The sequence below is a fragment of the Channa argus genome, chromosome 14, assembly GCF_033026475.1.
Source record: "Channa argus isolate prfri chromosome 14, Channa argus male v1.0, whole genome shotgun sequence".
NCBI classification, from domain to species: domain Eukaryota; kingdom Metazoa; phylum Chordata; class Actinopteri; order Anabantiformes; family Channidae; genus Channa; species Channa argus.
In genome coordinates, this window is record NC_090210.1 from 1,307,309 (window position 1) to 1,323,598 (window position 16,290).

Sequence of the window (16,290 nt, forward strand, 5' to 3'; positions counted from 1 at the left end):
CATATGAGATGACTAATGTCGCTGATGTCCCTCATGGGTGAAACTCACTATTTACATAAACTTTGCCTTGTTACCAAGTCAGTTGGACTTCCATCAGTTCGGGCTCACTAAATTTATTGATGTTGTGAAATGGCTTTACAGCTATTGGGTGTTTTGTCATTTGCCATTTGGTAAAAAGATTGATGTGCTCTCTGAGGAAGAGGTCTAACCATTCTGTGATCCCTTTTCATCTCTGACCTCAGGTTCAAACAAAATATGTTCATACAAAATGTGTGACAGTCTCTTCAGACTCACTTGAAGTTTCATTTTTAGACATTTTCTGGATGGTCAGGACTGTCTGTTTATTAAATACATGACAAATCAGCTGAATTTTATGACAATGGCATAAAAAGATATTAACTATTTAAATGTGTGTTCTCCTGTGCTTTCGCTAGTTCCGCTAGAAAAATTAGTACATAAAGTAATTCAGTACATGACATTTTGAGTTTGACTTCTTGTGGAGCTCTTGATTCACTGTCAGGTGAAAACATTATAAGATTGTCAGTTTTTTCTTTTCTTTTTCTTACACTGCTTTTTTCCTCTACTTCCAGCAATCAATCACATTCCCTCCCATTAAGTTTCATTCCTGACTACTTCCTGGTAGACGTATGTGTGTGTGTGTGTGTTTCTATATCTACAGATACACTCATCTACTGCACACCCAGAGTCAGCCCCACCCAGTGACTTTCTTTCTCCTCCACCTTCTCTGAACACACTCCTACTGTTTCTGTAACAACTCACTTGAGCTACATGATGTCATCGTACCAAACAATCAACTATCATTTAGAGTTTTTCCTTAGTTTCCTTACTGCTGTTGTACAATTGAGAAGAGATAAGTCAAGTTTCACATCATTAGATGTTCTTTCCTTGTCACATAATGTATGTATGTATAAAACCCACTTTTCATGAGTGATCTTTGGTTCAGCACCTAATCTACAAAGGCTCTAAAAGCAAGACAGCCATCATGCTTTTTACTGTTTTTTGCTCCCAGTATGTGTGTTGAGGAAACCCAAAAGGGCTGAGTCAGAGATCCCGTCTCTTCCGGGGGTAGGACAGGCAATGCCCTTTATTTCAAAGGCAACATGGAAAGATCAGCGGGCTTCTCCTGAGGGCACTGAGGCACACTGTGCAGTTACCCTATGGCCAAACAGCCCTGTGGCCAATATCTGCTGCTGCTGCACTGATTACCATGGGAGGAGTTTCAACCCTGTGCAGTCACCAACATCTCTGCCTTCTCCCTTTTTGTCTACATCTGCCTCTGCCATCCTCTGCTTTCCACTCTTTCCAGTGTATGTTCACCTATTTGGACAGAATTACTGCTTCTCTGTGGCAAACATCATTTACATCCATCTCCATCTCCCTCACAGATAATAACCATTGGACTAATAACCATAAGCTTGCTCACTTTCTTTAAATGTGGTTGTTGATGTGACCCTCAGTTCTACGAACATCTATCTAGATGCAATTACAGGGAGGATTTCTGCAATGTTGTGTTTATATTTCCTCCCTTGCAGCACCATGGATACCAGTCAGAAAGTACCAAGGTAGGACCACCTCATAAATCCAAAAACCTATAAATGTTTGCTCATGTTTTGAGTTCAACACTGGTTTGCTTTTATATATCTACAGGTGGTTTTGTAATTTATCTGCTTGGAGACTCAAGGACTTAAAGCTTGGTGGTCTTGGTATATAGCAACAAATTAATACAGGCCAAACGTTTCCATTTGCAATCAAACAAACACAAGCAAGGCTAAAAAATTAATGTCGGTTATGAACAATAGTTGGTGGAAACAAATAGCAATTATGTATCACTGTCCAATTATAAAAGTCCACAAATTTGATCTTTAGCAAAAAAATGACAGTAATGTCAATGTTCATGTCCAAACGGTGGATTTGGCCGGTGTGCAGTGTAGCACATTCCTCCACACTCAATAAACTCAGATAAATCAATATGTCAAAGTGCAGACAGATAACACTAAGCCCAGACATAAATCTTAACCATCTTTAAAATCTTTTCATGTGTTAGTACTCACAGGCCATATTCGCTTAAGTACAGTAAACATTGTGACAGGTACTTTGTGCCGCTGGATCAAGAAGACACTGGAAAGTGGACTGTGCTTTGTGTGCAGTAAAAAAAGAAGTAAAAAAGCTGTCAGGAAGAATAAAGGCTTTCTTTAATGAAAGATAAACAGTGTGTGTGGAAGCAGGCAACTCAGAAAATGATTTCCTTGTGCAGTGTTTCTTGCCTTGCATTAGAGGCTTGTGACTTTTTTTTCTTTTTTCATACAAATGGGGAAAAATGCAAGTACTCACTTTGAGCTCAAAAGAAATAGGGAGTTAAAGCTAAACGGTGATTGCCTCACACAAAAATCTGCCTGAGTAATATTATGCAAGATCACAGGCTCCACAACTTCAAAACACAGATGCCTTCTCGTTAAAACTTAGGGTAACTGAAAAGTAATTCACTATCGCCATTAATTTATTGGACTGAATTTAAATAAAAATATCTTATGTTTCTGGAAAAACAAATAGAATGTTGCTAAGCTATAGAACATGATATTTAAAAAATAAATAAGTCCAGTAAGGACATGTCCATTTTGGATGAAGAAAGTTGTGATGTAAAGACAATTGAAGCAATAAGCCAGTTTACAGCACAATTGACTGTCTTCATGACTGTCACTGTTCTTTGGCCTATGACTTCACCCATGCCACATCTGGATGACATGGAGGCCGGAAGAGTAAAGAATCGAACACGCCCTTCGCTCTCTTTTTTCCCTTTTTTCTTTACATGGCACCTACTCTGCTGTGAATTCAAATTGCTATCTCACTGGTGGTGCGTAGTAAAAATCCCAATTCCTTTTTCTCATTCTAATTTTCTCATTAACAGGTTATCATGTTGAATTTTTGGGTTGTTACACTCCACAGTGTGATTAGTCAAAGTCATGAAAGCAACATGAATTTGTTCAGAGATGATCTCACTCTCTACTTTGGTCTAAATTTGCTATACATGATGCAACAGTACATGCTTGCATTGCAAATGTTAAACAGTTTATAGGGAGTCCAGTGGTGAAGCCAGCAGTCTTCTTTTGTGCAGTTTATGTCTTGTAACATAAAGGACGGCTAATCTGGATGTGCTTTGTTCAAACAAGCTGTCCAACCACATTTCCATGTGAAGGAGTTTTCTTAGCTCTGCTTTGAAAAAGGTACCTTCTGCCAGAGTTGATTCTTTGCTACCTTCAGAAAATTATGAAACAAAAAATTGTTGTAATTTATACCCTGTTTAAACCAAACGTCTCTCAGTCAAATACAGTAAGAGCTTTCAGTGAAAAACATGTACAGGTTCCACACGATACTGTATTACTAACAACCATATATAAAGAAAAAAAAAATAGAAAAGAAGACATCCAGAATGGCTTAACTTCTATGCTATATTGATATCTTTATTAACAATCATAGCCATATTTTAAACAATGGAAGATTTATAAATATTTCTCTTGTGATTTATAAAAGTTGCTTTGGCACTTGCAGCATGATTCCAGTTGTGCGAAGAAAAAGAAAACCTAAATGTCCTTAAAGAGTATTGCGCTTTATGAGGCACTGGTATCCAACAGCTTTATTTGTCTTCAGAGAGGAAATCCGTAATGTACATAATGGCTTTCTTTAAAGAACCCAGTACAGCATCTGTGCCATGGATGAAAGTTATAGTGCGCAGGCAGGTCCAGAAACTATCCACAGAAGGCCAACAGGTTGATCATCTGGCCAGGAGTTTCCCTTTGTTTTTCCTTTTTTTTTTCTTTTTTTTTTTAAAGGCATGATCCCCACACCATTCTCAAAACAAGCCCGACGACGTATTCCAAACTTGATTCAAGCTTGCAATGTGACTGAAGGTGGTTTCTCCCTTCTTGCATCAGCTGTGAGGAAGGAAACAAATATTGCCCCCAAATACTTCCACACTACATAGCATCCAGACAGAAGAGGCCAGGGAATGCCGTCCTCGCAAAAGATTTAGATGTTCAAGCTAAAGCCATAGGGCACCAGGGTTCACCCCTCACTGAAGCTACATCTGATGGCTGGGTCAGGCCCACACTGGTGTACAGGCCATCCGGTCCTGGGTACTTCACTGCTGGTCCCTCCCCCGAGCTGGACAGCACAGACGAACTGACCTGCAAGGTCACAAGAAATATTATTAGCCCCAAAAACTGTATTTTTAAAACGCAGACGTTTCGTGTATAAAATAGGCTTTTTCCATATTAGTAGTGTGATTCATTTTTGGTTTTCGGGCTCAGATGCCATTTCGATTACAGGAATGTAAAAAACAAGAAAAATCGTCTCATCTTACTGTAATGGTGACACGCTGTTTTAACATCAGTGACCACAAAGCTTCAGTCAGCCTGCACATGATTGTTTTTTGTAATAAAACACCTGTTTTTTGCAGTAGCTATAGTGCTTTTAATCTGAACACTACTAATACTAATAAATTATATTTTTATTTTTATGAAAACCTCATATATGTATCCATTTATAATGTATTTGAAGTCTTACCCCTGACACCTGTCCAGAGGGAGAGCTTGTTTTTGAGCAGTCTTCGGAATTGGATGAAGAGGTGGATGTGGGAGTCATAGAAACAGAGTTGTTATTTCCTAAAAATAAAAGTAAAATATGTTGCTGAGAGAACATTCTATAAAGATATATACTGTTCATACTGTTTGAGCAGGAAAAGAAATCCCAGTTACTCACCAGAGGACCCCTTCGTTTTATTTAGCGTCTTCGGCTTTCTTTTTCTTGTCTGGATTCCCTCTTTCTTCATGGCGAGCGGCCGAGGCACCTGCAGATTTGATCATATTTGCAGACAGATTATTAGTATGATTTACGAAGCACTAAATAATCAAAGTAGGTATAAATTTTGAAAGCAACGTAAAATAAAATCTCTACTCACCCCGTGTAATTTTGTGTAGAGTCCACATGCGTTACACACAGGTTCCCCCTCCGCGTTTCTGCGCCACAAAGTGGTTGTGCTGGTTTGACAGTTAGCGCAGGACAGGCCGATTCTCCTGGACGTTGACTGGTGACAAAAAGATAATAAACAATTAATTATTATACGAAAGTATTTGCCACAAGTAAAAAATGTTTTCAAAATAAAAGCAATTTTCTTAATAATTGAATAACAATAAGGCTTTTCACGCCCATTTTCCTAACAATAATATTGGTGCTATTGTGAAACGCTTTAAGTGGCTTTTGGGTGCAGCTTTAATGGATGTTAATTTCAAGTGAGTCAATACGTGAGATTTAATTTCCTGGAAAAAACTGTGCGCAGTGCTGCGCCTAATGGTACCAGGAAATAATCCCCCTAAATTGTCGTCTGTTCGGATTGAATTGCCGCACAGAGCGCGGAGTGAGTGAGTGACAGATTAATCACCTGATTAATTACCTTAACCAATTCTCTATATTTTATAAATGAATTTAATCAATTTAAATCAGTGCACCAACTGAACTGTGTACTAAAATGAAGAAAACTTTTTTGGATGAGAACTAGATTTTTGCCCAGATATTTCTCTCTAAGGTCTCATTTCTTCTAGGCAATATGTTAAATACAATAAGTTTCACTGGTAATATCTTCCAGCTACTCATGAAAACAATTAGGCAGGAAATTGAGCGTTGAAGTGCTCCTCTGATTACCGTCCGCTTCGGTGCTTTAATTAATGGCCGACTCAGTCCATTCATTTTGCTGTAAAGGCCGCAGGCATTGCAGAGAAAGTGGCCTGTGCCGTCGCGCCTCCAGAGCGGCGTGGAGATGGAGCCACAGTTGACGCACTCTCTGCTCTCCCCCATGTCGTCCAAAATCTCTGAAACTACAGAGAAAAATCTGATTTAGGCTTTCGTAGTATGCATACACATAATTCTGTCTTTGTCTGGTTTTGTGAAGCTAAATAACTCAGATGATCGATTTCCTTTAGAAAACGATACAAAGCCAAATGTAGAATAGAGTAGAATATAGGACAAAATAATATTTTTTAAATCTAATACACATGAGATGTAGTTATAATGTTTGGCAACACATAACGGATACCTGTGATATTTTACATTTTGCAATTATACATATTTTTGCCAGTTGTAGGCCTACACACACACGACCACTATAGGCCAAATCAGACAAATTTGACGCACAGGAGGATTATTTTTGGCGTTTTGATTAATCTGCTGGATCAATTCTTTATCGTTTGAGCTCTGGTCCCAGCAGGGAGATGAGGTTCGCTGCACGTCTGATTAAAAGACTTTTCTTTAATCCTCTTTTTATAATCTTAGAATTAGAAGGAACTAGAAGTAAAACTCCTCTTTACATGTTGTCTTACCTCCGTTGGGTCCACGGATCAAGGGCGCACCTCGGCTCTGTAAGGTGTGCAGCATCGTGCTATCAAAAGGTCCCCCGGTCCAAGGCGAGGGCAGCTGCGGTGCAACATAGGTGGAGTATGGACTCGCGTACGTCCCACCTGGCCGAGAGAGGCCATACTGGTCTCTGCTGCTAACATTCAGGGTGTTACTGTAGCCGGTGTCTCTGGGTGTCCCGTTATTCATAGGCGGGCTTGGAGAATAGTGGAACCGGCTGGAGGTATGCGGGCTCCCGGTGTTGTATGAGGGACTTTCGGGGGTGGACTGCGACCACACCGAGTGGCTGGAGACAGCGTGGCTGGGCTGCGCAGGGCCACTGGCTTGCAGATAGGAGAGGCTAGGTATCATGGGGCCCACCCGGGAGCTGGGTACATACACGGGGGAGTTGGGATTGGAGTGCATGTAACCAGAGGAGGAATCATATCCAGTCTGGCCTTGGGCTGCGGCGATGGCCAGAGTTTGGTACATGTCGGCCGGGTCCACCAGCAGGCTCGCCTTGTGAGCTCCACTTGAGAGGACGAGTTTGCTGCCCTGGTCTAAATCCGTAAAGAGAGGGATGTCCTCGGTAGTGGTCAGGGTGCTGTTATGTCCGAAGTGCACGTAGGAGTGTAGTGACCTGCCGTCGGCGCGGCGGTGCCCCAATGCGTCAAAGTCGCTCGGAGGTGTCCTCAGCTCATCCGAGTTCGGACCGTCCCTCCTGCTGTCACCGGGCAGGTAGCTGTGCTCAGCCGGTGACCCTGGGCTGCTTGATACTTCTCGCTTGACCATGGACCAGCTGTTTTCTCCCAGGTCCATCCAGGAGCACTTTCCATACACCGTGGGGTTAATAAAAATATTCAGGGAGTAGTCCACCCTGTAAAAGAGAATCCGAAGAGTTTGGAAATCAGGGAAAGTACGTTTCACTCCGGAGAAAGTGTAGGAGACGGAGTTAAAAATGTGTCCAAAAACTATCACGGGTTTGTGAATTCTCCTTCGATATTTTCATTGTTAATGGATCAGCCTGCGTTTCGACAGTAAATACTTAATAAACAAAAAGTCTGTCCGGATATTAATTCTACGACTATAATAAAACATAACCGATCCACTGTGTATACCATACTCCCATCAGGGATTCTTAAGAGACATGGACCCATCCGTGTCAAAACCCACCCCCCACCCCCTCCCACACACATGCGCGCGCGTGTCTACGCACACACACGTATACATACACACACATAAGACAATAAAAGATAGGAAACAAAACGCAATATGTCTTCCCAGCAAAAGAGATACCCGTTTGATAAGACCCAAAACAGATAAGGAGCGAGGGGCTGGCTGAAGCGATAAAACAATACTGCCCGGCGCTAACACCACACCAGATGTTTAAGCCAGCTGTGCGCCGCGAAAGAGGAAAAGACAGTAAAATAAAGAAAGATGAGACATTTCCATTACATACCTGCTAGTTGTGTGCCATAGGTCGCAGGCAACGTTTCTACCAGTGAGTCTCTGCTTGTCCTGGAAGTAATGGGAAACGTTAGTGCGCTCTGACGAGGTTTATGAGAGGAGGTGCTTGTGGTCTCCGCGAGTGCAGGACCAATCATGTGGAGTGTGAGCAACTGGAAACACGATGGGGGTGCCAGCCTATGAACCCTTCCAATCAATCACGGAGAGAAAGGAAGGAAGAGAGAGAGGGAGAGAGACTTCGCGTCTGAACACATGAGTTGCAAATGCGATCATGTCTCCGAGACTTTTCGAAATTCAGGGATGGAGCTCCGCCCCCTTTTCAGCTGTTCTACTTTCTGATGTTATCAAGTGTATTTCCTGATCAATAACTCCAATCTTGTGAGTTCAAATACCTGCGCTGTGTCAAGTCTTGCCCTGTAAAATGTTGACCACGTTTTATTTTATTTTGTTTTATCGTTGTGTTGCTGTTTTGCTTTACAGCTTGATCCTAAAAATTGACATAAACTCTTCTGCTGATGACAGCGGTGGGTGTAACTGCATATATTTCATTACGTACTTCAATGCATTTTTATTTGAGTGCTTAGATTTTTTTTAATAATTATCCCTCATTTAAAGGGACATTTTTACTCTTATTTGACAAACAGTAACTGTACTATAAACAGTTATATGTTTATTGTATGAAAAATACTTTTACTTTGATACATTTTGCGGATATTGTATTGTTACTATTTTCCACAGTTTTAACAGCTCCCCCCATTATTTAATTAATGCGATAATCCAGAAAATTCGATTACAAAATTATTGATTAAAAATTAAATTATTGATTTATATCCAGTAGCTGTTCTAGCAAACTTTTATGTGCAAAAATTATTTGTTTTTACCTCTTTAGACTGCTACATGCATAAGAATCGTTTAAGAATATAAACAGATGAATACGAAAAAAAAAACTCAGTGGTTCATTAAAAACTGAATATAAATATATTTACAAGTTTATAAGATTTCACAGCCGTCATGATTATAATCTTTATTCAAAGATTCTTCAACCATTGGTTTAGGACCAATATCTGTCTCTGTCCTCAGCGCAGTGATCAATCCTCCCTAATTAGTTTATTTAAGCCAGACGCCTTCATTCAAGATTAAATGGCTTCATCTGTGCAGAAGCACAAACTCTCAGCACGTCTCTGCTGCCACTGTGAAAAGCTTTTACTTTGAACAATGATTCATTCAACCAGAATATACAGATTCAAGTGATCAAAAGTGGCCGAGGTGTCAATTGAATCATTCACTCATTTACAGGTGTTCTCGTGCTTGTTCGTCTTTCATTCAGCAGGTATTTGTGTCTGTTTACATTTTGTCTGGATGGGAGATAGCTGAACACGGACGACTCAGCTGAAAGGACTCCACCTTTTACGACTAATGCTACTACAACTCTTGATGTACCCTGAGCTGAAAGATGCGTCTCCACCTACAGTATTACTACTACTGCATGTACTAGCAGATCACTACAAACCAGACTAAGCTGCCAAAGGGAACCGTTAACTGTTACTGCTGCCGCCCACGTTTGTAGTGCTTCCACTGGGCCTGCTATGCTGCAGCGCTACAATGAATTTAACTAATATATTAGGCTGCTGCTGTCCCTCCAGTTTGCATTCGAAGTTGGAAAGCTTTTCTTATTGATGACACGTATTTTTAGATGCTCTCCCACTGTCATTGCAATTACTACTTATACTACTACTACTACTATTACTGCTACAGCTTCTGGGGCCACAGATCATACAGGTACTGCTGTGATTAAACTGTGTCTCGTCTTTTATTTCTGCTGTTTTGTATAATTTTACATTTATTCATCACATATTGCGACTGTTGTGCTGCAGGCGACACACGATAGATATTGAAGATACAATAACTGTGGTGTTGGTGTGGATTTGAGCAGCAAATGTTGGACAGATACTCCTGGTTGCACTCGCAAGCACAAACTAAAATGCTGTTATCATCACGGCTGCTGTTGTTGCTGCTACTAAAACTTCACTCACTGTTATAAAACAATTCCTGCTGCTCTGAAAGACTAAATTTAGGTGTAATGGTGTTTTTGCAGTGGAGCTGTGTGTGTACGCTCTGAGTGTCACTGTGACTGTCTGTTAGGCATCTGCGTGGTTCGAATTCACACAGATTTAAAAAAAAAAAAGCCTTATTAAGACACATTATTTTACGCACGTAGACAAACTGTGCTTCCCTGCAGCTTTCCTGTCTCCTGCCTGTTCTATCCGTAAAACAGAAGGAAGCTCGATATATTTAACAGTTTTTCTTAATCAAACCATGCGTCAGTCTCCCATCCCAACGCCTCTGTGAGAAGTTGTCAGGAAGGTGCGAGGATACAAAATCCTATTGTTTTTTGTCGTGTCTTTACTCCGCCTTTTTTACTCAGTGGCTGCGGAGCCCCGAGTTGATGAATGAGGTGTTTTTGCAGTGATGTCAAAGTGTGCGGCTCTCAAACACGGAGCCTGTGAGGAAAAGTGGCAGGACGCCGCCCTGTCTCCACGTTTATCCAGGCTCGGTCAAACCCCGTGGGCTTGCGTGAACGTAAAAAAGTAAGACGCAGGCCTATATTTTGATTATCTTTATGATATTATAACATTTATTATATTATTAATAACATTAAAAATAGCAACATAACAACAATATTAATAATAATAATTATTATGATGATGACGATGATGATAATAATAAGAATACAATTATGATAAAGGCAAAGGTTCAATTAATTAAAATAAATGCTTTTATAACAAAACAGATTTTTTTTAATTTGGAGTTTACACCATTGTTACCTCACTAAAACAAAATTAGAACGAACACTACTACTGTTATTACAACAACAACATCAATAATAATAATAATAATAATAATAATAATAATAATAAATTAGTCCTTCCAATAGACCTCTTACATGTATATTTTTTCTTTTTACAGTGTACAGTCTAGTGACCGACCCTCTTCAGGTGTCATTGCCTTATGTACTGACTTGATAATGATTATCTTCAGCACTTGTTGTAGCCTGCTGCTGATTACTCAATACTATGTTCTTCTTTAGATAACAAAGAACGCTGAGGTAAGATTTCCACCAAAAAAAGATTGATCACGTAATCAACCAAAAGATGCACATTTTTATGATTCATTTCAGTATAATATTGCGTAGCTTTTTTAATTTTAAAACTATTCCCATTTGCGCAAAATCAAACACTCAGCAAAAAGCTTTGATTTCCTTGCTCTGACACAGGATAATAAAGGATGTTGTGGACCTTTAATGTCTCGGCTATTGTTAATGAGAAACGACTGTAGCCGCATGTAAAACACGCAGGAAACAAACTCAATCCATAATTTTAAGCTCCGTTAGGTTTTAATTGTATTTATTTATGTCTTTGTAATTCATAAGGCTTAGATTTAAATACATCAGTTTTAAATATAGTTATATATTTTTAAATATGATAAAAAAATTATCTTTTTTTTATCCCCTTTTTGGGGGGAAGGAAGTATAACGTTTGGACGCATCGAAACAGTAATGTTTGCTAAATTGCTATAAAGGCCATTTATGCATATTTACTTGTAAATCTACTGTTAATACTAATTCAATTGACTTTAATTGCCTAAATAGGGACGGGCATGTTTTCATGCATAATAAAAGCATGGATTGGATGCCTACACAAGAAGAAATTAAAAACCATATATATATTTATAAGATTTTTACATGATGGTGTTATAATGGTTTTTGTATTTGGTGTTGCTGTTCTTGTTGTTTTTGTTATAATAACAAAAAACTGTGCAAATCGGTGCTTTTTGTGCATCATATGGAAAAGTCTAAAATGGGCTCTAAAAAGCCTAACACACTTAAAAGGGCAATAAAAAAATTATTTTCTATTAGAATTGTCTTAGACTTGCACATCAATAATTTCTGTAGACTATGGTAATGACTATTTTGCATTGAGTTCTAAAATACTTTTTTTCAACTTGGGATCATTTCTTTTTTTAAATAAACCATCTAATAGTGTATTTATTTTTTTTAAATAAATATTGCATAATTTAGTAGCAGTCCAGTAATAACATTTTCAATACTGTGCCACTGCTATGCAGCATGAGCACAAAGAAAAATCATTTTAACTGATTTTATCTTTTGCTTGCACAGCTAATAAACAGGAAAAAATTTTGAAACTAAAAGCAAGAAATCCAAACCAAACACACAGCAAAACAGGCTAACAGCACACATTTTCATGAGGTTTTGTGTATAAAACCATGGATGAGTTAAATTCCATCAATTTACACTGCAATTCCATGAATTTCTCCCAGTGTTAAATAATATACAACAGCCCCTATAAAAGCCATTTCCTGGTCTTATAACTTTCATGTCCTCCTGCAGGAGCCTTTAAAACAATGACCTATTTGCTCTTATTTTATGGATGACACAGTTAAGTTTTATACCTGTACAGATCTGTTTCTCCGTGTCCTCTGCTGAAAGGGAGCTTGTCTGCTGCTGCTGGAGCAAAGGCTGCTGGGAGGCCCTGAGCGTCAGACCCTCCTGTTTGAAGTGGTAGATGATTAAACGGGCCATGACAGGTGTAAAAGCAACCTTTGTCATTTTGGGCATGTATCGTCCTTGCTTCCTCGACTCACCCACAACGGAACACCCTGCTCACCTGCTCATACTCAGTGTGTGTCTTTATTACTCTAATACTACTGTCTACTACCAGCACTGACTACATTAGTCAGCGCTGGAAGTGGATTTTGTGGAGGTGACTGGTGGCTCCAAACCACCATCACACTCCCTGTCAGTGGCAAATATGGCGGCACATTGTGTCTCCAGCGACTTCAGTTATCAGTGTTATGATGTCATATCAGCCTGACACAGACTTCAGGTTTAATGTGACCTATTCTCTTAACGTTGGCTCCAATCATGCATCAACATATGTTATTCTATTATGAACTGCTATTGTGTGCTTGTCTTAGCTGTGTGTTTTCGCTTTGAGAAGGAGCATTAGGATCAGTGGGAATACCCCAGTTTAATAAAGATAAAATATAAAGCTTTGCTAAACAAAGATACACAATATTACTTAAAGATTTGATTTAATCATTCAGTTGTCCTGCTGTCGTATGGATATTGAAACAAAACTGTGATACAACAATCTGACGATAAGAGCAGTTACCAGGAATTAGGTGGATTAGTAGACCAAGGTTTTTCTGCATCTAACTATAATATTAATTTTCAATATTTTCAGATATTAGATTTGGGATTAAATTGCTAATGAGAACACGCTTCATCAAATAAAGAATTTCTACACATTGCATTGTCCTTCATTTTTTGACTGGACAACACCAAATTATCTGCAAAAGACCAAAGTCCTTTTACTACTTTTAGATGTTGTGTCACTGGGATTAATTTAAGTAATAAAACATGAACACAAGTAGAGCAGACGATTGGTAGCAAGAGAGAATCTCGCTCCACTTTATTTCTTAGTTTGAAATCGTTTCATCTGGTGCAGACAGAGCAGGGATCTCCCAAATCCTGGGATCATTTCTGTCTCTCTTGGTCCCACACTGGAATGAGCAAACAGATGGTCAGACAGGACCATCATTCATCACCCATAAAACCCAAGTGTTTAAAATGCCAATGAAACAAGATAAGGCAGAGGTGTACAATTAAACACAATTACTTATTGATTCCATGTATTGTGGGATCACTGTAATACGATATATGTTGAAGGAAAACCAAACATTAGATGTAACAATGGCCTCCGGTCTCATGTCTGTACATAAATAGATGATAGAAACAAAGTCAATTAGCTCACCAGACTAGAGTGGTAGAAATATACCAGACATTGCCTGGAGTTCTTGTTTCACTTTTCTAACACACAGAGTCATAGGTGTTCTAACTGGAGAAACTCCATGATTCCAGAGGGTGGTCAACATTTACAGGAGGCTCAACACAATATTAAAATCATGCTGCAGGAAACAATGCTTTGTTTACAGCATATTAAACCATGCATTTAAAAAACCCTGTGCCACTGTCAACATGCCCATTTACTCGATTTCAATCCTCTTGACAATTCAGTCCAGAGAAGCAAGTTTTATTTATTCACAGACTCATGCTGGACTTTGTACTAGGGAGCTCACAGGAGAAAGTTCGGTGTAATCTCCAACATTTCACATGCACTGCCTCCAGTTAAAGTCTAGAGAATTTCAGGATTCCAGTGTATGTGTGAAAGAGGATAATGTAATTTACAAAATGTTGAAAGCATAACTTTGGTCATTTTCTAAAAATATTATAATTTTAACAATGCCATTAGAATCCTTTTTGGACTGCAGTGAAGGTTTATAGCGCAAATGAATAAACTAATCCAGGTTGATTGACAGACATTACAGTAAACAAAAGCAATTCTTGGTTATTGTGCCATTATGGGGCTTGTTAAAAGTATATTTCGATTATAATAAGAAAATAATCAAAGTTGTCCTTTAATTATTTCTTTGAAAGAAAAAATGTTATTTTGCTTTTTTGTATTGTATCTTTGAAAAAATATTAAACCACAATAAACACAACGAGGGACATTTTGCATTTGACAACTCGAAACGCGTTGCCCTACATTCTGGAAAGACTGAGGTTCACTACAGGGGCAATAATTTGAGATCAAAGAGAGACAGAGTCTGGACAGTGAGTTTCTTTTACCCAATGACGCCAGATTGCCCGTCTTTCTGTTTCCCTCTCTGGAAAACCTCGCCTCATCTCTGGTAAAGATTCGGAGGCAGTGTTATTGTTTCCACGCCAACGTCTCCATCCTGTGGAGCCAGCCCCTCTCTATATGTTTTGTCTCAAGAGAGAAGGTCAGGACTGCAGTACACTTTGTGACTTTGCTTGGATCAGCTGTTTGAAGCTCCAACCCGACAGACAACAGCCTTGGACTGAGGTGATGTCACTGATAGTCTAAATCATCTAAATCCCTGTTAGTAAACGACTTGATAAATGATCATCAAAATGACTTATTTTGTCTCACTGAAACTTGGTTGCAGGAGGTTAGTTATATTAATTATCATGTTCCTCGAACCACAGGCCGAGGTGGAAGGGCCTGCAATCTTCCACCCCAGCTTACCAATAAGATCTAGACCAAAAAAACACTATTTGTTATTGTGTATTGTCCTCTAGTCCCCTATTCAGAATTCTTGACTCAATTTTCAGATTTTCTGTTCGATTTAGTGCTTATTACAGATAAAGTCATTATATCAGGTGACTTTAAATTCCATGTTGATGTTGACAGTAACTAGCTCAACACTGCATTTCATTCATTATTAGATTCAATTGTTTTTTCCCAAAATGTAAATCAGTCACACCGTAGACCTTGTCTTTACATACAGCATTAAAATAGATAATTTAACCGTATTTACTCATAATTCACTTTTGTCTGACCATTTTCTAATAACATTTGAATTTACAATAATGGACTATACAGCAGTTATAGGAAAGAATTCCACTGCAGCAGATGTTTATCTGAAAATTTAAGGAAATGTAACTTTCATCATTTACTTTGCCATAGGGGCAACTTTGGTGCAGGAAGGTAGACGGTTGTTGGTTCAATCCCCGGCTCCTCCGGTCACATGTCGAAGTGTCCTTGAGCAAGACACTGAACCCCAACTTAGTTGCTCCCGGTGAGTGTTGGCCAGCTGCATAGCAGCTCCCCCATCGGTGTGTGTGTGTGTGTTATTGTGAGTGTGAATGGGTGAATAAGAAGCAGTGTAACTCGCTTTGAGTGTCAATAGGTAGAAAAACGCTATATAAGTGCAGAACATTTACCATGTGTCAATACAATGGAGAGTAGCCACCTTAACTTCACTCCTGTACAAGTTGATTATCTTGTTGATAATTCTGCAGCCTCACTACATACAATACTTGATACTGTTGCCCCTTTGAAAAAGAAGGCAGTGGATCAGAAGAGGCGAACTCCATGGTATAGTTCACTCACAACTTACAGCAGGTGTCATGAAAGTTAGAAATGAATTTCTACTAATTTTGAAGAATCCCATTTAGCATGGAAAAACTGTCTAATAATATGTTTTCAGAGCTGTAGCCAGGCTGACGAAGAGCCATAGTTCTGTTGAGCCTAGTTTTCATTTAACTCTTATCAGCAATTACTTCATGACTTTCTTTAAAAAAATAAAATTGTAAGTATTGGAGATAGAATTCACCAGATCCCACCCCAAAATATTACAGACACGTGTATTTTAGATATCATCAATTTATCTTTAGGAATAGGATATGTACCAAAGGCCTGTAAGGCAGCTGTAATCACACTGCTACTTGACAAATCTTGTCTTGATCCAAGTGTTTAGCCAATTACAGACCAACATCCAATTTCCCCATTTTCTCTAAAATCCTTGAAAAAGTAG

At 39.0% G+C, this 16,290-nt stretch overlaps 1 protein-coding gene and 1 long non-coding RNA gene across 2 annotated transcripts; one reads left to right on the forward strand and one right to left on the reverse strand.

Annotated features, from left to right (window-relative positions):
* Nucleotides 1–2,191: 2,191 nt before the first annotated feature.
* gata6 (GATA binding protein 6) lies at nt 2,192–12,414 on the reverse strand. Its single transcript, XM_067475012.1, has 8 exons — nt 12,340–12,414; nt 7,862–7,920; nt 6,390–7,279; nt 5,716–5,888; nt 4,976–5,101; nt 4,777–4,864; nt 4,582–4,679; nt 2,192–4,202 (listed from the first exon to the last, which is right to left on the reverse strand). Exons 3-8 carry the CDS (start codon nt 7,219–7,221, stop codon nt 4,053–4,055), a joined length of 1,467 nt encoding a protein of 488 aa, XP_067331113.1. The 5' UTR covers nt 7,222–7,279; nt 7,862–7,920; nt 12,340–12,414; the 3' UTR covers nt 2,192–4,052.
* On the forward strand, nt 8,981–14,451 carry LOC137098603 (uncharacterized). The gene is made up of 2 exons (XR_010910624.1): nt 8,981–10,457; nt 12,348–14,451. It is a non-coding gene; the product is annotated as an uncharacterized lncRNA (long non-coding RNA).
* Nucleotides 14,452–16,290: the final 1,839 nt, after the last annotated feature.